General features: G+C 41.8%; 1 protein-coding gene across 4 annotated transcripts in view; it reads left to right on the plus strand.

The window, feature by feature from the left end:
• UBR3 (ubiquitin protein ligase E3 component n-recognin 3) overlaps nt 1-24,181 on the plus strand; it is a 211,114-nt gene that overhangs the window by 67,185 nt on the left and 119,748 nt on the right. For all 4 annotated transcript variants that reach the window (XM_075117938.1, XM_075117939.1, XM_075117940.1 and 1 more), the window contains exons 17-20: nt 512-596; nt 2,325-2,467; nt 15,275-15,371; nt 23,829-23,970. In XM_075117938.1, the coding sequence (XP_074974039.1) occupies nt 512-596; nt 2,325-2,467; nt 15,275-15,371; nt 23,829-23,970 (467 nt within the window). The remainder of the gene's footprint in view (nt 1-511; nt 597-2,324; nt 2,468-15,274; nt 15,372-23,828; nt 23,971-24,181) is intronic.

Below are 24,181 nucleotides of genomic sequence, written 5' to 3' on the forward strand. Positions count from 1 at the left end.
CATATGATTATTACTCATGTGTATGAAGTTAAGAGTGTGCATAAATGTTTGCAGTATTGGGCCTAAGTGATTACTTAAAATCTTGGCTAAAACTTGCATTCTGTTGTGTTTTATTAAGCTTCATTTATTACCGTGCTTTACAATGCAGTCTTTAGAAAACATGTTTTAGTGTTGTCTACTGTGCAATGGTCTGTTTTCAAAATAGCATATGTATTGAGAAATATCAGTGAGCTGTTACTTTACACAACTTCCAAATACACAGAGAACTCTTATAAGAAAATAGGAATAGTTTAGTAAATTCTTGTGGACATCTTTGGGAATCGACCAGAAATCTTTGAATTGAATTGTAACAATGTAACTGTGTTAACTTGGATATCAAACTGTTGAGTCTCACATTTGTAATTAGTGTTTAACTTACTGAGATTTGACTGCATGTGTGTGCCTGTGTATCCCCTTTTTCTTTACCCATACAACTTGTACAGGGTATTTAATTTTATTTTTATTGTCCTAGGAATGACAGATGACGAGATCCTCAGAGCAGAGATGGTAGCCCAGCTCTGTATGAACGACAGGACTCATAGCTCACTACTGGATCTCATATCCTTGGAATCTGTTAACTTATTTATTTTGATTTCTGTGTGTAAATAGTACTATAAAAGAAATCTGTGTTTTGCAGAATTTTAAAGCTTGTGCACGATGCCATCAATATTGCTCGCTCGTAATAACCTCAAGCTTTAGGAGTTGTGGGCAGATGTTATAGGATTATGATGCTGTTGATCACAATGAAATTTTCTTCAGTACTTTAGTCTTCTTTAATTGTTTGTATGAAAATGATACATGTGAGGATTTGCAATACATTTTAGCTGTCTTCACAGTGTACTAGGTGCTTTGCAGCCAAGTAAAATAGACATGATCTTTTCCTTAAAGAACTTGCAGTCAATTGTAAACATAGTGCAGTAAGTGACAGCAATAATTTAAAGGCAGAAATGGTGAAAAGTAGCTTGAGGTTTACAATAATAAGGTAATAATATGAGTGCTTAGGAATGATATGTGCACATCATGCTAGTTTCACAATCTATTTTTTCCATTTTATTTTGTTTTTTCTTTCCCTAGTGTGTTTCCACCTATATCTTCCCATCCATCCCCCACTGCTGTACACACAATATTACTTTTAATATTTTTAGTTAAATCCACTCGTTTTCCCCCTTCCTAAATTTTCCTTCTACCATCAAGCACTCCACCGCTCATCTTTCCCTGCACATAAATCATATAGCCTCCTTTTCAGCAACTTTTATGTCACCCTTTCATGCTGAGGAGGATTTCTATTAATACTTAAAACCAGACTAATTAATGAATATACTTGTCTCTGTATTTGCAGTTCACCAACTTTTCTTCTTCTTCGAGAGAGTCAATGCCAAGTTTCTCTTACCCACCCCCTTTTTCCTCCATTTCTGCAAGAGCCTCTTGGTTTGTGGGTCAGCCTAGCTGCCTATTTACTCAACGCTAATGGCTTACTTAAATTTTTATAAATCCTATTGCTTGCCAAAAGTTAAAATAGCTAAAGCAGGGCTGACCTTCTGATTTTGGGGACTGCCAGAACGGGAGATCAGGAAATGAGTTGTTCCCCTGCAGGTTACCACTTCCATAAAATCAGATCTGGTCAACCCAGTTTACAGAGCTTTCAGGTCTGTGGGTCCCAGTCATCTGCTTACTTTGTTTGTGCTTAACTCTAACTCAAAATAATATATGTTACTAATAGTACTAGGGAAAAATGATCGTTATTTATCACATGGATACAAGCATGTACTTTTTTTAATAACAAAAAGTGTGCATGTGAGTGCGTATGTATGTGTAATGGCCAATCAGTGAGCTTGCTTGACATTTTCACTTTCAAGACTTACTTTCTGCGGATGAGAGTGTTTCTATACAGAAAGATTGCTAATTGAGAGAAGAGATTTTTGGAAAGTTTAAACAATCCTCCCCAGCACACCTTATTGGTAGCTGCACAAGTTTAACAGCATGTTCAAGAACGTGTGCATTTAGTATATAATCCCTGAATAAGACCATAGCAGCTTGAGCAATAATGCAAGTAGTGTACAGAATTAAAATTTATACGCCAAAAGTGTTGATATGGTACAATACAAATTTGATTGCACTGGAACTGCTGTAGTACATAGACCTCTTGTGGTGAAATTAAAACATTGCAAAAGTTTAGCATCTTAAATGAAGCTCTTAAAATATAAGACAAAAGAAAATAGTGATGTGCTATATTTCTGCTGTTAAATAGTCCTTGATAACAATTGTTTTTCTTAACATAAAGATCACATTCCAGAAAACCCCAATCCCAAAAGTGGCATTGTTCCAGGAAGTTTAAGCTTTGAATCAATGTTGTCAGCAGTTGCTGATTTTAAAGCTCCCGTTTTTGAACCTGGAGGTTCTATGCAACAAGGAATGTATACACCCAAAGGTATAATAATTCACATTTTTTTTATAAGCAAGTTACATAGATGGAAGATGCTTTTCATGGTAAAAATAAATTATTTATCCCTTCTGTTTGTTTTGACTTTTTAATCATTTTCTTGCATAGTAAGTACTGATGGACATAGAATGAGTTTGGATGTAAAATGAGTTTTTACCTGTTGTCCAAACATAAGCCCCAATGAGGCAAGCATTAACCATGTATAAGGCTATGATTTTGTCATGGGTATTTTTATCAAAAGTCATGGACAGGACGTGAGCAATAAACAATAAAGCATGGATTGATTGAGGAGACTGAGCCCCGCTGGCCGGGGTGAAGCTGGAACCTGAGCCCCACCGGCCAGGGCTGAATTATTGAAATTTTCAAGAAGTCACAAGGGGCTCGTAAAATCACAGAATCAGTTACCTCAGTGACAGATTCGTGGTCTTAGTCTTGTGTCATCACAAGCCAATGCTAAAATCAAAACCAGAAGAATCTTGCTAAATTGCAGTTAGTGATTAGCATACTTCGAGTCAGACACCAAAAAATGTTGGTGTCTCCTCAGAGAAGATTTAATAGCCACATATCCTAGGTAGATTTTCTTACTTTGACAAATTATTATATGGTATATTGGCTGCAGTACTGTAAAGTATATTATAAGATTGATCATTTATTTTGACAACTGTAATGTACATGATATATTATCCTTCCATATTTGTTTATTGGAATTTCCAAGTTTGCATGTAAACAATCTGCAGTGACTAAAGTAGTGACTAGGATAACGTACAGAGGTTCTACTGTAATGCTAACTGAAAATGACTAACAGATGCAAGTGAGATCTGCAACTCTGGACTCAGACTTAGGAGACTTGGGTTCTATTCCCAGTTCTGCCACAGGCCTGCTGGGTGGACCTTGGGGAAATCTTCCAATTTCTATGCCTCAGTTTCCCTATCTGTAAAATGGAGACATGACAGACACCTCCTTTGTAAAGTGCTTTGAGGGCTACTGATAAACGAGCTATGTAAGAGCACTCTCTTCATTTGAAAATTAAGTAGAACAGCAAATGAAGACTTCAGAGAAGCAAACTGAGTTCTCACCTGTTCGTTGTGGTCTGTATTGATGCACTGATAGCACTGTTCTCAGTGATGTATTCATATTTAAAGCTAGAATAAAAGCTACAGTATTTTTCTATGTTCATAAATAACTAAACTTGTGTCCAAAAACAGAAATATATTTTTGAAGACAGGACTTATTAATGATCAAGGGAATTTGGAACAGGTAGAAGTTTATTCTGCACATCTAAATAGGCAAAGCACTGGATTTTGAACACTAATTTTAGGAATTTTCAAAATATATATATTTTTTAAAAAAAAGAATGAATGTAGTTTTGTTTGTAACTTAGCTTAATTTTATTGCCAGATTGTCTAAGAATTTCTCTTCCTTGGAAATGGTGTGCCTTAGATCTGTCCACCTTTCCTGATTTGCTTTGTTCGAGAACACCCATTGAAGATTCCTTATATAGCCTGTTCTGCACACTGTAACCTACCTGCCCTCTGACACAGTGGTCTGGTCTGAGAATACCAGACTGAGAAGGGGGACATTTCTCAGGGTGTTAGTGCAGCCTGTGTGTGATTTGAAATCTCTGCAAAAAGAAAAGGAGGACTTGTGGCACCTTAGAGACTAACACATTTATTTGAGCATAAGCTTTCATGAGCTACAGCTCGCTTCATCGGAATCCAATGAAGTGAACTGCAGCTCACAAAAGCTTATGCTCAAATGAATGTGTTAGTCTCTAAGGTGAAACAAGTACTCCTTTTCTTTGTGTGGATACAGACTATCACGGCTGCTACTCTGAAACTTGAAATCTCTGGACTCCGTTTGGGAAGAGAGTTTATTTTAAAACAAAACGTGTGTATAGAAACTTATGTAAAGTTGATGTTCAAAATACTGTGCTTTCTACTCTGATTCCATGGCAAAATGAGTTTTTGTTTTCAATTATCTTTCTTCCTGCCTGCTAGCATGTAAATGACTAGTCTGTAAAATAAGCTCAGGCATATCCACAGCCATTGAAAATCTGAAATCTCTTTAATATGACTTAAATACCTAAAGCATCTATTTTTCATCTACCAAATGTTGAATAGGAAATCTGTAATTTTTCGTAGGAAAACACTGGAGAATTAATACTGGAGGTATCCTTTTAAAAAATATTTTTCATAATAACAGAGACTTTTCTGGGTCAGCCTCTTTGTTCTGGTCTTCTGAGAGTTTAGGCTTATTGGAATCTGTAGGTTAATTATGGTGTCTTTCTACATTGTGCCATCACAAAAGAGGTCCTATTAGGAACATAAACTGATGCCCCCAGATCCCTCCAGAGAGGGCACTAGTGGAAGAGGAAGAAACACCACCTTCCCACAAATCCTCCTCATCTCTAGATGAGGCTATCATGCCTCCCCCACCATCTTACCCCAGTGACTTCAAGGCCTTTCAAGAACTCCTAGAAAAGGTGGCAGACAACTTAAAAGTCCCATTAGATGAGATTCAGGAATCCCAACATTTCATGTTGGATATCCTTCCTTCATCTCCTCAGGGCAAGTTTGCCTTGCCCATCAGTGAAGCTTTGCTTACTGCAACACACAGTGTGGCCAACTCCAACCACCAACATGTAAACAAGCCAACAAAAAGTAGTACATCCCTCCCAGAGACTTAGGGTACCTCCTGTCTGATTCCCAACTCGCAGGTGGCGCCAGTGAACAGAATTGGCAACATTGGTTCTGTTCAACACCCTCTGGTATGGACCTAAAACAGTTGGACTTTTTGGGCTGTACAACCTACTTCTTGGCCTCCTTACAGCATAGACTAGCCAGTTATCAAGCCCTGATGTCAAAGTATGACTTCACAGTCTATTCAAAATTTTCTTCTCTATTGAACACCTTTCTCAGGAGCAGAGACAACAATTTCAGGCCCTCATGATAGAGGATCAGACAGTTTCCAAGGCATCTGTCTGGGCCTCACTCAATACCATTGACACAGCTGCGTGTTCCATGGCTACGGCAGTAATCATGCTCTGAGCTTCCTGGCTGTAGTATTTTGGCCTCCCACACGAGGTACAAAATATGGTTGAAGACCTTCCTTTTGAAGGCGCAAAGTTGTTTAGTGATGCCTTCGAGAGGTTTCTGCATTCTCTCAAAGACCATCAGGTGATTCTACAAGCTCAGGGCATCTATACACCTGCAAAAAAAAAAAAAAATACAGCAGGTTGCAGACAGCTCAACAATCTCTCCCAGTCAACTGTTAGCCCATGAAACTGGCTGAAGCTCCCCACATAGAAGACCAGATTCCCTAAGAAAGGGCCTTCCTTTTCAGCGACCGTTCAACCAGGGACATCTTCAAAACATCCATTTGACCCATTAGTTGAGGGTCACAAACTAACTCCCACTCTAGATCCTGCATTGCACGTATTCCCCTTCCACTCTTATGGAGAGCATCTCTTTCATTTCTTACCTTATTGGGAGCTCATCACATCAGACAGCTGGATTCTGGAGGAAATTTCTACAAGCTATTCCGTCCATCCTTTTGTTGTAAGTCTGTCTTCGGGAACCCCTCTCAAAAAGACCTTTTAAAGCAGGAGATACGATCCTGCCAAGATCTGGGGGCAATCAAACCTGTCCCACCAGACTTTCTCAGGAAGGGTTCTGTTCTTGGTACTTCCTCGTCTTAAAGAAAAATGGGGGGTGGAGACCAATGCTCAATGTCAGGACTTTAAACACCTTCATCTGCTCCCAGCGATTCAAAATGGTGACCCTAGCAATAATAATTCCCTCACTAGATCTGGGAGATTCATTCATTTCCCTCGAACTTAAGGATGCTTATTTTCATGTTGCTATTCTTACTGTGCAGAAATTATTTCTGAGTTTTGTGGTAGACAGAGATCACTCCCAGTATTGTGTCCTACCCTTGGTCTCTCCACTGCCCCATGGATCTTTATCAAAGTTCTGTCAGCCCCAGCAGCTTATCTTTACTAGATGGGCATATCATCTTTCCTTACCTGGATGATTGGCTCCTGAAGGGCTGCTCACTTCTCAAAGTACAGACAGCAACCAGCAAGGAGCACCTGTCTCTGTTTCATTCTCTATATTTCTACTTCAGAATGGAGAAGTCTACCCTAACACCCACACAACATATAGATTTAATTGGGGCCACTCTGGACTCCTCTTCCACCAGAGTGTACTTACCCAGGGACCGATTCACCACAATGTCCAACCTTGTTTCAGCAATCCAACAGAGTCCACAAATCACTGCAAGGGCTTGCCTGCAACTTCTGGGCCACATGACAGCCGTATATTCGTGACTCCCTTAGCACTTTTGGAGTCTTCAAGCATGATTGAGAACTGTGTACACCCCCAATAGACAGTCTCTACAAGCTGCTGTCTGTACCTCGGAAGGTCCTTGATTGTCTGAACTGGCGGAAGGACCCACAAAAGGTGTGCCTCAGAGTTCCATGTGTACAGCCTCCTCTCATGAGGATTATCACCACAGATGCTTCCCTCATAGGTTGGGGTGTCCACTTCCAAAGCTTCACAGCTCAGGGCAAATGGACCCCTTAGGAGGTGATCCTCCATATCAACATATTAGAGCTCAAATTTAATGTCCGTTAAATTTGCCAACAGTTCGTACAACACATCAAGGTTCACCCAGTCAGGATAATGCTGGACAACAGAGCAGTGATGTATTACATCAGTCAGAAAGGAACAGCAAGATCCCGGTCCTTATGCACTGAATCCATAAAACTATGGAAGTGGTGTATATCACACCACATATAGATCTCAGCGGTTATCTACTAGGACTACAGAACACAGTGGTGGATTCCCTCAGCAGACATTTTAGCATCAACCATGAGTGGGATCTGAACAATGAGGTGTTCCAAGAGATCTCTTAGCTGGAGCTATCCACAGGTAGATCTCTCTTTGCTACTTCACCCCATGCAAAGTGCAGACGATCCTGCTCAAGGGGAGGGCATAGCTACAACTTAAAGGGAGATGAGTTGGTTGTTACGTGGCCTTGAGTTCTGATGTACATTTGTCCACCAATACCTCTACTTCTCAAGTTCCTAAATAAATTGAGATGAGAAATTAATGGCCATCCTCCTAGCACCATGAGAGTTGAGACAGGTGTGATTCCTAGAGCTGACCCGCATGTCCATTCAGCCTCCTCGCCACCTTCCTCTGAGCCTGACTCACCCAGAGTTTGGTCACCCCACCCCAGTCATCTCAGGGCCTGGCTTCTTTGTGGCTCTCTGGTATAGAACAAGTCTGCTCTCCAGATATTCAAAGGGTGCTACTTTAATAGCAGAAAGTCCACAACAAGGGAAACTTACCTGCAGAAGTAGAAACACTTCCAGGCTTGGTACAACCATGAAGCTTTACGTCCTGTCAAATTCTCTTTGGCTCACATCCTTGCTTACCTGCTGAATTTAAAGACCACATGCTTATCACTGAACTCCGTCAAAGTTCATCTCGCTGCTATCGCAGCTTTTCACCCTCCTATAGAAGGATTCTTAGTCTTTGCTCATCCTACCACTACAAGATTTATTAAAGGCCTTATTCAATCTCTTTCCTCCTACCCAAGGAACCAACTTCACCATGGGACCTCACCTTAGTTCTCAGTGCCCTGAGGGATACCCCCATTTAAACGTATGGGGAGTTGTACCCTCCTTCATTTGTCCCTTTAAGACCTTGTTCCTTCAGCCAGGATGATTTGGGAGCTTGGACTGTTGATGGTGGAGCCACTATACACAGTGTTATAAGGTGTCTCTGCATCCACACCCTTGCTTCCTTCTTAAAGTTTCTTCTGAATTCCAGGTTAAGAGATTCATCTCCTGTTATTTTACACCAAGCCTCACTCTTCAAGAGAAGAAGTGAGCCTCCATACACTGAGCAGTAAAAGAGCTCTTGCCTTTTACCTCGACAGGACTATGCTCTTCTGGGCTTCCCCTGGACTCTTGACCTTCATCTCAGACATCTGCAGGGTGGCCACCTGGTCTTCACCATGTGCATTTTAGTGGCATTATGCTCTTGTGGCTGTTTCCAGGGCTGATATGGTTTTTGGTGACATTGTCCATACTAAATCCACTTCTTTGGCACCCTCCTCCATGATGAAGGGAGTCTCCTGACTTGTAGCACCCATGGGACGCTTCTCAGAGGAGGAGGAGAGGTTACTTATCTTGTACAGTAAGTTGAGTTTTTTTAGATGTGTGTTCCTCTGGGTGCTCTGCGGCCTGCCCCCCTTCCTCTCTGCCTGGGAGTCTCTATCTTGGGAATTTTGTGGTTGAGAAAAAACTGGAGGTGATCCTCTCTGTATATCCTCATTTGGGGATGAGTTTGTATAGGGCACAGATGCAGATCCGTGGACACTGTTGACAAAAATATCCAATCAAGGGCATGTGTATCCTGACTTGGAGTGCCCATAGGTTCACACATCTCAAAGAACTCAAGTACAAAGTAAGTAACCTCTCCTTTCCTGTTCTGAGGAGCTTGCAGACTAAATTGGACTTAATGCAGGAGAAGTTGATGATCTCAAAGGAGAAGAGGAATGCTAACCTTTTCCAGAAATAAGGTGAAAGCTGTAAATGTTTGTTATAAAAGTAAGTCCAATTTCAAAATGATTGATCATAAACACATGAAAAGAAACTGAATTGTTGGCTAGATTGAATTAAGAACTATACGCACAATTTATAAATTTAAAATCACAGTACTTTGTAACTAAGGGCTTGTCTACACGAGGTGTTTAACCAGAGCTTTTGGCAGTATGCAAGTCACAGTAATTGCATGCACATGGGACGGTGTGTCTTATGTCAAAGCGCATTGTTGTGTACAAACATCAACAGTTTGCTGTGAATGGAGGATGTAACATTCCCAGAGGATATCCCATGTTACTTCGCTTTGCTGCTCAACAGTGTGAAATTCTGGGATTTTTCTCACTGTGCATTGTGGGATGCATAGCAGAAGTCAGGCTAATTCAAATTGTTAAAAGAAAAAAATTCGGTGATTCATCTGTCTCCCCCCGTACTTCCTTTAAGGGTGGGCTAGCACCATTTTTGAACTGCTGTCGGCCAGCATGGATCCAATAATGCTCCGCGCTGCTATGCTGGCAAACTTGAATATGTAGAGGTTGCTTGTGATGTATTTCGGTATTCAAAGCAGCATGAATTCGGCGTGGAACTTTGCCTGCTGCGTCATCAAACAGGTGATATGGCGGCAGCAGCTCCTCCAGTAACAAGACAGTCGGAGGGACTTCAGTGGTGGTGGAACCAGAGCACGGATGAAGAAGACGATGACCAAAGGCAACTGATGATAGAGGACTGGTTCCTTGAGCAGCTTCACAGCATGCAGCGCCATTTCTGGGCTTTGGAAACTAGCACGGATTGGTAGGGAAGGATTGTTCTGCAGACCTGAGGTGACCAGCAGCAGTGAGAGAATTTCAGGATGGGGAAGGCAACCTTTCTGGATATGTGTACTGAGCTAACTCCAGAAGTATAGCGGCAGCCTAGCAATGTGCTGTGCCCATATCCATGTGCAAGTGGAAAACAATTGCCATCTGTAAGGTGACCACCACTGAATGCTTCCAGTCTGTAGCAAACCAATTTGGCAAGGAGAGATCAACACTGTCATGCTGGTGTGATGCCATGGAAAAAATACTGTTGCAATGGTTATTGATGGCTTTGCACACATGGAATTCCCAAGCTGATTGGGACAGTTGATGGGAGCCACATGCTTATTATTTGTCCCCTCCCTCCCAACCAGGCCTCAGAATTCATAAACAGAAAGGGGTATTTCTCCATTGTGCTCCAAGGGCTTGTCACCACCATAGCAAACTTATGGACAGAAATGCTGGGTGGTCTGGAAGGGTCCATAAAGCTAGGATCTTTTGGAACTCAGCTCTATTTACTTCAATGGACTTGTCGGTGGGCATGCTATGGACATTAATGGGGTGGACATTGCTCCGGTTATCTTGAGAGACCCAACTTATTCTCTGCTTCCCTGGTCAATGAAGCCATTCACAGGATAATTGGATAGAAGGAAGGAACTGTTTAACTGCTGCCTCAGTAGTTGCAGAATGGAATTGGAGTGTGCATTTGGCTGTTTGTAGGGGGGAAGGCACTGTTTGTTTGTGGAACAGGCTGGAAGCAGCAGGAAAAAAGTTCCAAAGATTATAGCAGTGTGTTGTATTTTGCACAATATTTGTGAGAGTAAAGGAGAGAGCCTTAGCGATGGGTGGGAAGCTAAGGTGCCTTAGTGATGGGTGGGAAGCTAAGGTGCAGAGACTTCCTCAGTAGTTGAGCTGCCAGCAAGGTGCCTAATACAGAATGTAAAGAGCTGGGGCAATATCATCAGGAATGTGTACTGCGCTTAATTTGAGTCTTCCGGCCTGAAATTGTGCTGCTGTGCATCCAGCTGTTGACCAGTGGAGGGGGTAAGGTCTGGAAGTTTTTTGTGCAGCTTAGTGGGGTTTTTTTTTATGGGCAGTGGAAGTGCAATGCTGTGGCAGTCTGTCTTGTACCTTGTGTCTTTGCCTCCATGTGTTTGTAAAGCCTTACGAATTAGTACAAAGTTAATTATTTTCTGTGAAAAATGAACTGTCGACAATGACATTTTAAAGGTTTTAATGGTTAAACAATCTGTTAGGAACAAACAGAAATGAACCTTCAACTGAAATGAAAATGAAATGACTTTTTTTGATTATGAAACACTGTATTAAACACAAAAGGTCGTTTCATTAAAAAAGCAATGAAACAAAGCAGGGAAGTGCAGGCGTCAGGAGCCAGCTCGACGCTCAAGAAGCTTAGAATCACAGGCAAGTATATGTCTTGGTGCTGCCTCTTCTAGTTTGTTGCACCTCTTGTGTTGAGCGCTGAAGCTCAAAATTACTGGGGGCCACAGAGGGCTCAAAGGAGCTGGGGTCCCAGGTGCCACTGTTCTCAGTGCCCCGAGCTGGGGTTTGCAAGGGGAATGGCTTCTGGCAGCAGTGCTGCAGGTGACAGTGGGGAGGAGGAGCTGTTGTTCCCAGAGGCCTGTGTTGTAGGGCCGTGGTTCTCAGCCAGGTGTCTGTGGCTGCCTGGGGCCCCCATGAGCAGGTTTCAGGGAATCCACCAAGCATGGCCAACATTAGACTCTCTAGGACCCAGGGCAGAAAGCCAAATGCCTGCCACGCTGGACTGTAGCCTGGGGCCCCAAACCCCACCACCCGGGGCTAAAGCCAAAGTCTGAGCAACTTAGCTTCGCGATGCCCTGCGTGGCATGAGGCCCTAATGAGGCCCTTGCTACCCCCTTATGCTGGCCTGGCTTTTATATGCAGAAAACCAGTTGTGACACAGCTGGGCCGTGGAGTTTTTATAGCACACTGCGGGGGGCCTTCAGAAAGAAAAAGGTTGAGAACCCCTGTTGAAGGGTCTGTATAACATGGCTGGGTGTTGGTTTGCAGTACTGCCTTGCCTGCTGCTTTAGTAGTAGCATGAATTGCAACAGGACATCTTAGCTTTGAATTGCCTCCAGGTGTTGCCTCTGCATTTCACTATCTTTTTTCCATACTGTCTTTGGCCACAACATCGCTTTCCCTGGCAACTGCCATGCAGTCCTTTGCCACTGCAACAATCTCCCTGGAAATCATCTTGTTGGATTCCCTTCCCATCATCAGACACAGCTCTCTGTCTCCACCTCTCTGGATTTCTCCTGGTGTGGTGTGGTGATGTGTGGGTGGGATTTTTTTGGTGGAGGATGGGGGGCATAGATTCTGAAATGATGTCCATGAACATTTCATCACAAGTTTTCCGTTTTCTCTCGCTCAGGTTTGCCAGCCCTCCGCCATTGATAAAATCCCTGTCCTTAATGGTCTGGCCAGTGCAGGGTGCCATAGCTGTGCAGATATTTGTTCATAACAAGAGGTTATGGTTCATGTTCTAGGGAGAATGTGATAGCAATTTTTTCACACATATTTCTGGTTTTACCATCTCTGAGATTCTTTCCAGGCGGGAGGGAATCTTGGACACAATGATGCGTGCATTGGGATTTTTGTCTGTGCAGTATATACTGTTTGGCTTTGCAGTTGTGCCTTGGAGGCTGAGGGAGAGTGTGTGAGTGTGTGTTCAGGAATATATTCTGGATATGGAGATGCTGTTGGGAATTATGATCCTGATCTGCCTTTGCAGTATTGCTGTGTCTTGGAGGTGCATACATGGAATAGGACGAGTTAACGGGGGAGCCGCTATAGTAATCCCCTCTACATCCCCGTTAGTCTGTCCTTACTTTGGATGACATTTCACTGAGATGGGTGACTAGGAGGCAGAGAATGGCCTTACTGAAAAAGGCAAAGGGCAGACCAGCAAGATACACTGTGAAGTTATTCGCCAAGATGATTCTCCCCCAGAAGTGCTGTAGGTGAGGAGGGGAGCTGCGAACTACCCTGGGGAGAAGGCCATGCAGCTATTCTTTATGATTGCTGAACAACTATCTCTGAGCCTTAGATTTTGCTTTATCTCCCCTGCAGACATGTTGAAAGTGCTGTGAAAAATAGCTAGCTTTCTGCACTGATTATATGAAGATTCACTATTATCACTGAGAATGGTGTTACAGGACATTTGTACGTCAGCAGGGGGTTGTACCCTTTGTGGCCGTATGGGCATGCAGTATCGATGTCTATCTTTGTGTAAAGTCAGAACACTAACCAAACTTCTTTTCCTGTAATCGCTGTCTCAATAAACTTTCGCATTTCACACAAAATAATGTTTTCCTTATTTGAATCTACTGCAGGAGGGAGGGGGGATAGAGATTGTGGCTTCGCTATGCTGCCAGCTGCCGTTTTGTGGTGGCAAACTGGATTTGGGGTGTGTGGAGTGGGTGTTCTCCAGGCAGGACAGCTGAGGGAAGGGGAAAAGAAAATAGATACACGGACGCATCCCTTCCATAGTGTGGGCCTGAAAACGGTCAGTAGTTGGGGCTTTAGTATGAGAAGGAGGCGAGTTGCCCAGCCAGAGTAGCTGCTGTCTTGGAAAGGTATGTGGGGCACCAAACAGACAGCATGGGCTGAGGGAGGGAGGTGGAGATCTTGGACTCAGAAAGGCTTCTAGCTCACATCTACCTACACTGGCTATGGCCATGGGGCACCAGAACACAGGCTAGCAAGGCTGTGTAATAACAATAATAATAATGAATTAAAACTTTAATATTAAATTATCTAAAAAATTATTAATAGACTTACACACCGATAGGATCAGCCTCGTCAGTCCTGGTCTGCATTGCTGCCTGGGAATCGAAGTTGGTTGCTGCATGTCAGGAATCTGGCTCTCCTATCTTCTGTATCAGAATCCTGAGTCTTGAACAGATCCTGGCTTTCTGGGGGTGATCTCTTCATGGGTCTCCTCATGTTCATCATCCAATGAATTTTGCTGGTCTTTCTGGTCATCTTTGAGGGAGTGGAGGGGTGAGTGGGCAGCAGGCTCCACAAGTTTCTGGATTGTATAGTTATGTAAAATTCTATCCAGTATCTCAAGAAGTTGACAGGTTACATGTCCCTGGCCAGATTTTTTCACTGTCATCCCTTGTTTTAATGTAGGTCCTCCTGAGCTACTTGTTCTTTATCTAGTACTGTTTGGCATTTGGTCTTGGCTCCTCACAGACATTTGTCTAGCAGTGTCTGCAAAAATAGGTCTTTATTCCGGTGGCTGTCACAAGAACTTCCTGCCCCAGCACTTCTCCCCAGATGGTGAAAAGATCCAGGGTTTTGGTGCAGCTCCAAGCAGCTGCTTGAGGCAGGTTGTGGAGCTTCTGGAGTAATATCGTAGCTATGGTGAGAAACTGGAATCCATGAGCAAAAGGACAAATTCTGGCTGTGTGCCAGTTGATAAATGGGGGGACATCTGGTTAACTTGACCCCAGAGGAGGGGAGGACACACAGGTAAACAGGTCAGTAACATTAACCTGCAAAGCAGTGTGGGGTAGCTGTTGGAAGAGTGCCAAAGTAGTTTGCAACAGCATTGCATGCACATGAACAATGGACTGTACTAACTTGATTTCCAGCAAAGTTAGTTCACTTTGAAAGAGGACTCCAGAGTTTGCCATAAATACAGAGTCAGTGTACTACAATAAATTGTGTTGTGCATACACAAGTATTTTAAAACTGGATTATTTTGACTTAATCCAGTTTAACGCCCCTCTCCCTGGTGTAGACAACCCCTAAATGTCATCCAACCATTAACCCTGTTCATTATCTCTTATTTCCATGACTGGCTATATTTACCAAATTCTGTCTTTTCCTAAAAGAGTTCAAAATAAAGCAAAATATCATGAATATGAAAAAGTGGGGATGTGAACTGCAACTAAGGAAACACTGCTGTTATTCAGGGCTTTGAAATAATTTTTGAATGATGCTTTATAAATCCAGTTTTTCTTTTATAGTCAGTTGTCATTTGAGAGGCATCATACAAGTTTTTTTGTATAATGTAAGGTATTATACAAAAATAAATGAAGTTCTACAAGGTATTGAAGTCAAGCTGCTTAGTAAAAGCTATCTATTGCCTGAAAAGTTCTTACTTTTTAATTTTTATTGTGTAACTGAGAGAAAATATCTTTAATTGTGAAGATATGCACTGATGTATGAAAAAGTAAGAAACTAAGCTACATTGTCTGCTGCTGAAGACAATTTAGAAAATTAAAAATTACATAAAATACATGTGCCTCCTGTAATCTAATTAACAAAATAATCTAGAATAATTTATAGTGTTTAGAAGTTAATGTTAATTTATGCTTGCTTTTTTTTTTTAAACAGCTGATATCTGGGATAAAGAATTTGACCCAGTCATGGTAATTCTTCGTACAGTTTACCGTAGAGATGTGCAATCTGCAATGGACAGATATACAGCATTGTAAGTTGATCATACTCAGTAGTATAAGAACAGAATACTGCGTATCGTACAGGGTCTTTATTTTATGGGTATTCATTGGCATGCTATGTCATTATGTCGTTAAAAGGACAATATCAATATTTTTAGGCCCCAAATTTGACTTTCAGCAAATAATTATACATTGAGAGACAGTGTCTGGATTCTTATGATTTTAATCTATCTTTCTCCCTCAAATCAACTTAACCCCAGGTTCTACACCTGATCAGGGCTTGCAGTTTGGGGGGCAAAACCTCCTCTGGTCCCCACAAACTATACTCATGAACGGTTTCAGAGTAACAGCCGTTTTAGTCTGTATTCGCAAAAAGAAGAGGAGTACTTGTGGCACCTTAGAGACTAACCAATTTATTTGAGCATGAGCTTTCGTGAGCTACAGCTCACTTCATCGGATGCATACCGTGGAAACTGCAGCAGACTTTATATATACACAGAGAATATGAAACAATACCTCCTCCCACCCCACTGTCCTGCTGGTAATAGCTTATCTAAAGTGATCATCAAGTTGGGCCATTTCCAGCACAAATCCAGGTTTTCTCACCCTCCACCCCCCCACACACAAATTCACTCTCCTGCTGGTAATAGCCCATCCAAAGTGACAACTCTCTACACAATGTGCATGATAATCAAGTTGGGCCATTTCCTGCACAAATCCAGGTTCTCTCACCCCCTCACCCCCATACACACACAAACTCACTATCCTGCTGGTAATAGCTCATCCAAAGTGACCACTCTCCCTACAATGTGCATGGTAATCAAGGTGGGCCATGTCCAGCACAAATCCAGGCTTTCTCACCCCCCCACCCCCATACACACACAAACTCACTCTCCTGCTGGTAATAGCTCATCCAAAATGACCACTCTCCCTACAATGTGCATGGTAATCAAGGTGGGCCATGTCCAGCACAAATCCAGGCTCTCTCACCCCCCCCGGGACACGGACACACAAACTCACTCTCCTGCTGGCAATAGCTCATCCAAACTGACCACTCTCCAAGTTTCTTCTCATGAAGAAGACTAAAGTATTCCAAACTGACCACAGCCAGTGGTTGCAACTAGTGGACAGCCAGATGACCAAGTTGTTAAGTGTTTATGTCGTGTAATTAGGAAACCAGTAAGATTCAGAGACTCTTAACAGACTGATATGTACGGAACTTCAAAGACAGGGTGATAGTGTCAGTGTAAACGGTAGGCACAGTCTGTGAAATACCTTATTTAAACGAACCCCGGCCATACCTGGCAGAGCATTAAAGGAGCTTATGCCGAACACATCTGGTGTGTATAAGCAAGGTCTGTAGCCAGTCCATATCTGGTACAGAGGAACATGACAAATGGGATGGTTTGGTGTGCAGGGGAAGCACAAAGCAAATTAAAAGGAACCAACAAGATTATATACCTTTTTGATCTTTTCTTACATGTTGTCTTTATCACTGTTTGTTTGTCTTTTCTGCTTAGATACATGAGATCTTCAGGGTAAAGACTGCATCTTCATATCTGTCTGTACAGTGCTTAGCACAAAAAGGTGCTTATCCTAACTGGGATCGATGGGCCCAATCACAATAAAAATATTAATAATGATAAATGGACATAACACAGGGGATTGCAAGGTGTAATCCATTGTTAATGAAGTATTTCGAGGCCTTTGGGTAGAAGATCTTACATCAATGCAAATAACTTTTAGGAATGAGAGGAAGCAGAACACAGAACTCGGCTACAATGTAATGCTGAGTAAGGGGTAATAGTAATCAAGAGACTGAAGCATCGGAACCCTGAGTGTGTGTGTGTGTTGCCTTATTCATAGTTCTGATACACAGCCCTCTGGCTACATCATAGATGTGAAAATGTGACTTTTCTTTTTGTTAACTGGTGGTGGGAATGTGTCAGACTTGAGGAACAAACTGCAGAAGACTTTTTGAGACCAGTAGATTAAAAGTCCTGGCCTTCATTTTGGATTTGCTCTATGCATGCATCCTTGCACCACTACACATACATATACCTGTGTATGCACTGGATGTAGGTGAAAGAGCATCTGATGAATACCCTGTCCTGTCCCAATTTCTGACAGAGGTTTAGGGACACTCAGAGCATAGGGTTGCATCCCTGACCATTTTGGCTAATTAACCATTGGTGAATCTATCCTCTGTGAATTTATCTAATTCTTTTTTGAACCCAGTTATACTTTTGTCCTTTACAACATCCCCTGATAACAAGTGCCACAGATTGGCTGTGTGTTGTGTGAAGAAATACTTCCTTTTGTTTGTTTTAAATCTACTGCCTATTAATATCATTAGTGACCCCTGGTTCTTGTGTTATGGGAAGGAGTAAATAACACTTCTTTATTGACTTTCTCCACGCCATTCATGATTTTAATCACTTCTGTCAGATCCCACCTTAGTTATCCATTTTCCGATATGAACAGTGCCAGTCTTTTTAATATCTCCTCTTATGAAAGCTGTTCCAGATCCCTAATCATTTTTGTTGCCCTTCTCTGTACTTTTTATAATTCTTATATATTTTTTTAAGATGGGGTGTCCAGAACTGCAAGCAGAATTCAAAGTGTTGGTGTACCATGGATTTATATAGTGGCATTGTGATATTTTCTGTCTTATTATTGATCCCTTTCCTAATGGTTCCTAACGTTGGCTTTTTTGACTGCTGCTGCAAATTGAGTGGATGTTCTCAGAGAACTTTCCACAATGATTCAAAGATCTTCCTTGAGTGGTAACAACTAATTTAGATGCCATCATTTTGTCTGTATAGTTGGGATTATATTTTCCAATGTGCATTTCTTTGAATTTATCAACATTGAATTTCATCTGCCATTTTGTTCCCCAATCACCCCATTTAGTGAGATCCCAGTCTTAGACCATGTCTATACTTACCAGGGATTGACGCTGCTGCGATCAATGCAGTGGGGGTCAATTTAGTGGGTCTAGTGAAGATAAGTCTGCAGAGTGCTCTCTGGTCGACTCTGGTAGTCCACTGGAACGAGAGGAGCAAGGTAAGACACAGTGGTAAGTCGAGCTAAGCTACGTTGACTCCAGCTATGTTATTCGCGTAGCTGGAGGAACATAACTTAGGTCAACTTACCCCAATAGTGTAGACAAGGCCTCTGTTCAGTCCAAAGCAGATTGCAATCTTGAGTGATTTTGTATCATCTTCAAACTTTGCCACCTGACTGTTTATCCCTTTTCCCTGATCATTTATGAATATATTGAACAGCACGGGCCCCAGTGCATATCACTGTGGGATACCACTCTGTACCTCTCTCCATTCTGAAAACTGTCCATTTATTCCTACCCTTTGTTTCCTATCTTTTAGCCAGTTACTGATCCATGAAAAGACTTGCCCTCTTATCACATGACTGCTTATTTTGCTCAGGAGCCTTTGGTGTGGGACCTTGTTTTCTGAAAGTCCAAGTACACTATATTGACTAGATCACCTTTGTCCACATGCTTGTTGACACTCAGAGAATTCTAATAGATTGGTGAGGCATGATTTCCGTTTAAATAAGTTGTGTTGATTCTTCCCCAACATATTGTGTCATCTATGTGTCTGATAATTTTGTTCTTTACTATAGTTTCAACTAGTTTTCCTGGTACTTAAGTTAAGCTTACTGCCTTGTAATTGCCAGGATTGCCTCCAGAACATTTTTAAAAAATTGGCATTACATTCGCTATCCTCCAGTCATTTGGTACAGAGGCTCATTTAGGCAATAGGTTACATACCACAGTTAGTAGTTCTGCAATTTCGTATTTGAAGTTCTTCAGAACTCCTGAGTGAATACCATCCGGTCCTGGTCACCTATTACTGTAAAATTTATCAGTTTGTTCCAAAACCACCTCTATTGACACCTCAGTCTGGGACAGTTCTTCGGATATGTCACGTAAACAGAATGGCTTAGATGTGGGAATCTTCCTCACATATTCTGCAGTAAAGACCTATACAGAGAATTAATTTAGCTTCTCCACTATGGCTTTGTCTTCTTTGAGCACTCCTTTGGCACCTCGATTGTCCAGTGGCCCCACTGATTGTTTGGCAGGCTTTCCACTTCTGAATTACTTAAAAAATTTTCATGTTAGTTTTTGTGTCTTTTGCTAATTGTTCTTCAAATTCTTTTTTGGCCTGCCTAATTATACTTTTACACTTGGCTTGCTGGGGATTATGCTCCTTTCTGTCTTCCTCAGTTGGATTTGACTTCCAGTTTTTAAAGGGTCACTTTTTGTCTCTGCCTCTTTTACTCTGTTGTTTTTTGGTCCTCTTACTGTTTTTTTTTTTTTTTTTTTTTAATTTGGGGTATACATTTAGTTATGATGTGTTTAAAAAGTTTCCATGCAACTTGCAAGCATTTCACTCTTGTGACTTTAATTTTCATTTAACAGTTTCCTACTTTTTGTGTAGTTCCCCTTTCTGAAGTTAGCTACTGTGGTGGGTATATTTGGTATTTCTCCCCCTACAAGAATATAAAATTTAATTACATTATGGTCACTATTACCAAGCAGTTCAGCTATATTCACCTTTTGGGTGAGATCCTTTGCGCCACTTAGGACTAAATCAAGCATTCCCTCTCCCCTTGTGGGTTCCAGTACTAGATGCTCCAAGAAGCAGTCATTAATGTCTCAGAATTTTATCTCTTCATCCCATTCTGAGGAGACATGTTTCCAGTCAATATGGGGATAGTTGTAATCGCCCATTATTATTGGGTTTTCTGTTTTTTGTAGTCTCTGTGATCTCCCTGAGCATTTCAAAATCACCATCACCATTCTGATCAGGTGGTCAGTAGTATATTCCTGCTGCTATACTCTTATTATTCAACCATGGAATTTCTATCCATAGAGATTTTATGGTACAGTTTGATTTATTTAAGATTTTTACTATACTTACTTTCTTTCACATATAGTGCTACTCATTTTGTATACTTTGATCCTGGTATGATCATGTCCCATTCATTATCTTCATTCCACAAAGTTTCTGTGATACCTATTATATCAATACCAGCCACTCAAGTTCAGCCATTTTAGGCTTGTTCTACACTATAGACTTACGACTGCATAACTACATCGCTCAGGAGTGTAGAAAATCCACACTCCTCAACAACGTAGGTATACCAACTGAACTCCTGGTATAGACAGCACTCTGTTGATAGGAGGGTTTCTCCCATCAACATAGCTACTGCTTCTTGAGAAGGGATGGGAAGAGATCTCCCGTTGGCATAGGTAGTGTCTTAACTAAGTGCTATAGCTCCATCGGTACAGCTTCACTTCTGCAGCGCTGTATGTGTAGACAGGCCTTTAGTATTTAGACTTCTAGCATTTGTATACAAGCACTTGATTAAATTTGCCAATATTTAGTTGTCTGTGTTCATGAGATGTAATTGAATGGGACTCTTTGTCATTTGACTGTTTCTCTTGATTCCTACCTGTATGTATCAACTTCTATCCTCTCCTCTTTATTAGGATTTAGCGTAACCCCTTTAATAAGTCCTCCCGTAAAAGATGTCTCTGTCCAAAGTATGTGTTGTTCCACACCTGTTGTCTTTCCTCCAGCCCTTAATTTAAAAACTCCTCTATGACCTTTTTAATTATATATGCCAGCAATCTTGTTCTGTTTTGTTGTAGGTGGAGCCCATCTTTTAACACTTTTTTAAAAAAAATGTAATTTGATGTATTAAATGTTGGCTGGGTAACTTTTGCATTCAAGACATAATTTTAGAATTGCTGCATTTGAAAAGAAAAAATGCAGGTCACTTTCATATACCAAGAAACTACTATGCAAGTAAGTTTTGATGGAGGTGAGTTTCAGAAAGATAGAATATGAGCCTTCTTTACTTTAACTGGTTTAATTCAGCATCTGGGCTTGCCCATTCCTTCCAGCCTATCCCAGGCCAGGTGCGAGAAATCTACTCATTCATTTGCTCATTTTGTTCCATTCTCTCTACTTTTGCTCTCTACATTACTGTTTTAATTCACCCATCCTTTTCCTCTTCCTCAACTCTTGCTAACACCACTTTCTTCCTCTTTTATTAGACTCTCTACTCCAACCAAGTTCTGCTCACATGCAGGGCAAGGGGACTGCAGGGACCTATTTGTGGCTTCTGAATTCACAGCCATCCAGCTGCACACACATTAGAACTAGTATGCCAGTTGAGAATTGGGCTGAGCTCTGCCATGCCCCCCCTTCCCTGTAACACCCACTTCCTTAGTGGACTTTGTGTCTATACTGTTCCTCTTGTGAAATCCGACAGGATTCTGTTCTAGGCTCCCTGTTTTTTTCGGTCTGCCTTTTCTCCCTGTCCTCTTCACCTTTTAACCATTTGTATGTCTACACTTGGAGTTGGCAGCGTGATTCCCAGCTCAAGGAAACATATTCACGCCAGCTCTTATTGACCTAGCATGCTAAAAATAGAGTATAACTGTAGCAGCTGGAGCCACAGGATGGCTAGCCACTCCGAGTACTTTCCCTTAGTTATTACTCTTGCACTGATATTCAACTGTATGTCCTTTACCCTGAACTGTGCTCCACCACTACTTCTGTGTTTGGAGGCATGCCTGTCACCACCTACACAGGACTACCAGTATGTGGCTATGCCTCAAATTCTCTCAGCAGAAATTTTCATCCATGCCCTTGAAAACTGCAAGGCTCTTCCGTGAGGCTTTCCCAGATTTCAGATGTCCACATGCAGGCACATACAGAATGCTGCTATTGGCTTTTTCATTCAAACAGTCACATGACCCCATCAGCTAATTACATTCTACAATGACAGAGACACACAATAACAAAGGGAGAGAAATTACAAGGTATAAGCCAGGGGTGGGCAAACCTTTTAGCCCGAGGGCCACATCGGGGTTGCCAAACTGTGTGGAGGGCAGGGTAGGGAAGGCTGTGCCTCCCCAAACAGTCTGGCCCCCGCCCCCCTATCTGCCCCCTCCCACTTCCCGCCCCCTGACTGCCCCCCTCAGAAACCCCGACCCATCCAAACCCCCCGCGCTCCTTGTCCCCTGACCGCCCCCTCCCAGGACCCCCCCGCCACAACCTCCCCCCAGGACCTCACTCCATATCCAACTCCTCCCGTCCCCTGACTGCCCCGACCCTTATCCACAGGCCTGTCCCCTGACAGGCTCCCTGGGACTTCCACGCTTATCCAATCCCCTCTGCTCCCTGCCCCCTTACCATGCCACTCAGAGTGGCAGGAGCTCGCAGCCGTGCAGCCAGGCTGGAGCCAGCCACACTGCCCAGAATGCTGGCGGCATGGCGGTGTGGCTGCGGGGGGGGGAGGGACAGCAGGGGAGGGGCCAGGGGATATCCTCCCCAGCCAGGAGCTCAAGAGCTGGACAGGACAGTCCTGCGGGCCAGATATGGCCCGTGGGCCATAGTTTGCCCACCTCTGGTTTAAGCAAAGGAGAAAACATATGGTTTCAGGAGAGATTTGGGAAAAATGTAAAGATACAGGGAGGATGTTCCATACCTCAATGAATAATTTAATTTTATAAGGTGTTAAATATACCATGTGTATTAAAAATACTATACAAAGTAGTTCAACATTTCCCTTTTTCTAGTTTTTTTAAACACAAAAACATTGTCCTGTTGTATCATCTTGTCTATAGATAAGTATATGTTTGACTGAAGCAACAAGTCTCATAATTTTCTGAGGAATAAGTGGCTGAGAGGAACTGGGCCATACACTAGCATATTCTGAAAAATTGATGCTCGAACAGTATATACAAATATAATTTGTGCAGTATTGAAATGTTGTGTATCTTGGTTTCATGATGATATTGGTTTTTGTCAGGTACTAAGGGAAGAGACCACGGCCAAAATGTACAAATATAGATACCCAAAGTCAATTCTGATTTTTCAGAAGTGCTGAGCACACACAGCTCCCATTGAAGATAATTCGTATTGAAATAATAGGTATTACAGTTGCTCAGTATCTCTAAATACAGTAGTCTAACTTTCGGAAGTCAAAGGCAGGTGCCTTACTTTTGACACACAAGTTAGAAAACTTTGGTCCATGCTAATATATATTATAACTGTAGCCACATGGAAAAACAGATTTTGCTGAGGTGAAGACATTTCTGCAAATTGTTGTTCTTTTACGCTCTTTGAAAGACTGAAACAAGCATTCTTGAAGTCATTGCAACTGATTTGTACAGGTCCATTCTCATAATGATTCAAGAGGGGATTTACACCAGCACTGACTCCCAGTAATAGTAATGAGTGACCTTTGTCAATCCATTGCTCATAAAGGAGATATGTTTGAAAAATGTTGTGTAACATAAATAATACTGCTTTGAAACTGTCAGTACCCTAAGACATAAGTTACCTGTATATTTTGATTCCCTATTGTCTGTAATAGAGCTATTGTTTTTGTTCTGATTAGTGAAGCATTTAATTTTAGTCTCTCTCTTTTTTTTTTTTAAACAGTTTAAAGCAGAGTGGAAAATTCCCCGGAAACCCCTGGCCTCCCTACAAGAAACGAACACCACTGCATCCAAGCTATAAAGGTCTCGTGAAGCTTTTGCACTGTAAAACCTTGCACATTGTACTGTTCACACTTCTTTATAAGGTACAGTTGTAGTTCTGCATAATGAGAAAAAACTAGTTTTATTTTCTTATCTTAAAATAAGAGTGCTTAAAATTAAGTAGATTTCTTACACTTGATTTATAGTGTTCAGGTTCATATATGTGTAAATATTGATACTTTTGTACTTTAGAGAAAAAAATCATTTGTTTTTGATTAATGAAGGATTGTTTATGAATTAAACTAAGGTTGAGTT

Source organism: Caretta caretta, chromosome 11 (assembly GCF_965140235.1).
Source record: "Caretta caretta isolate rCarCar2 chromosome 11, rCarCar1.hap1, whole genome shotgun sequence".
In the NCBI taxonomy this organism is placed as follows: domain Eukaryota; kingdom Metazoa; phylum Chordata; order Testudines; family Cheloniidae; genus Caretta; species Caretta caretta.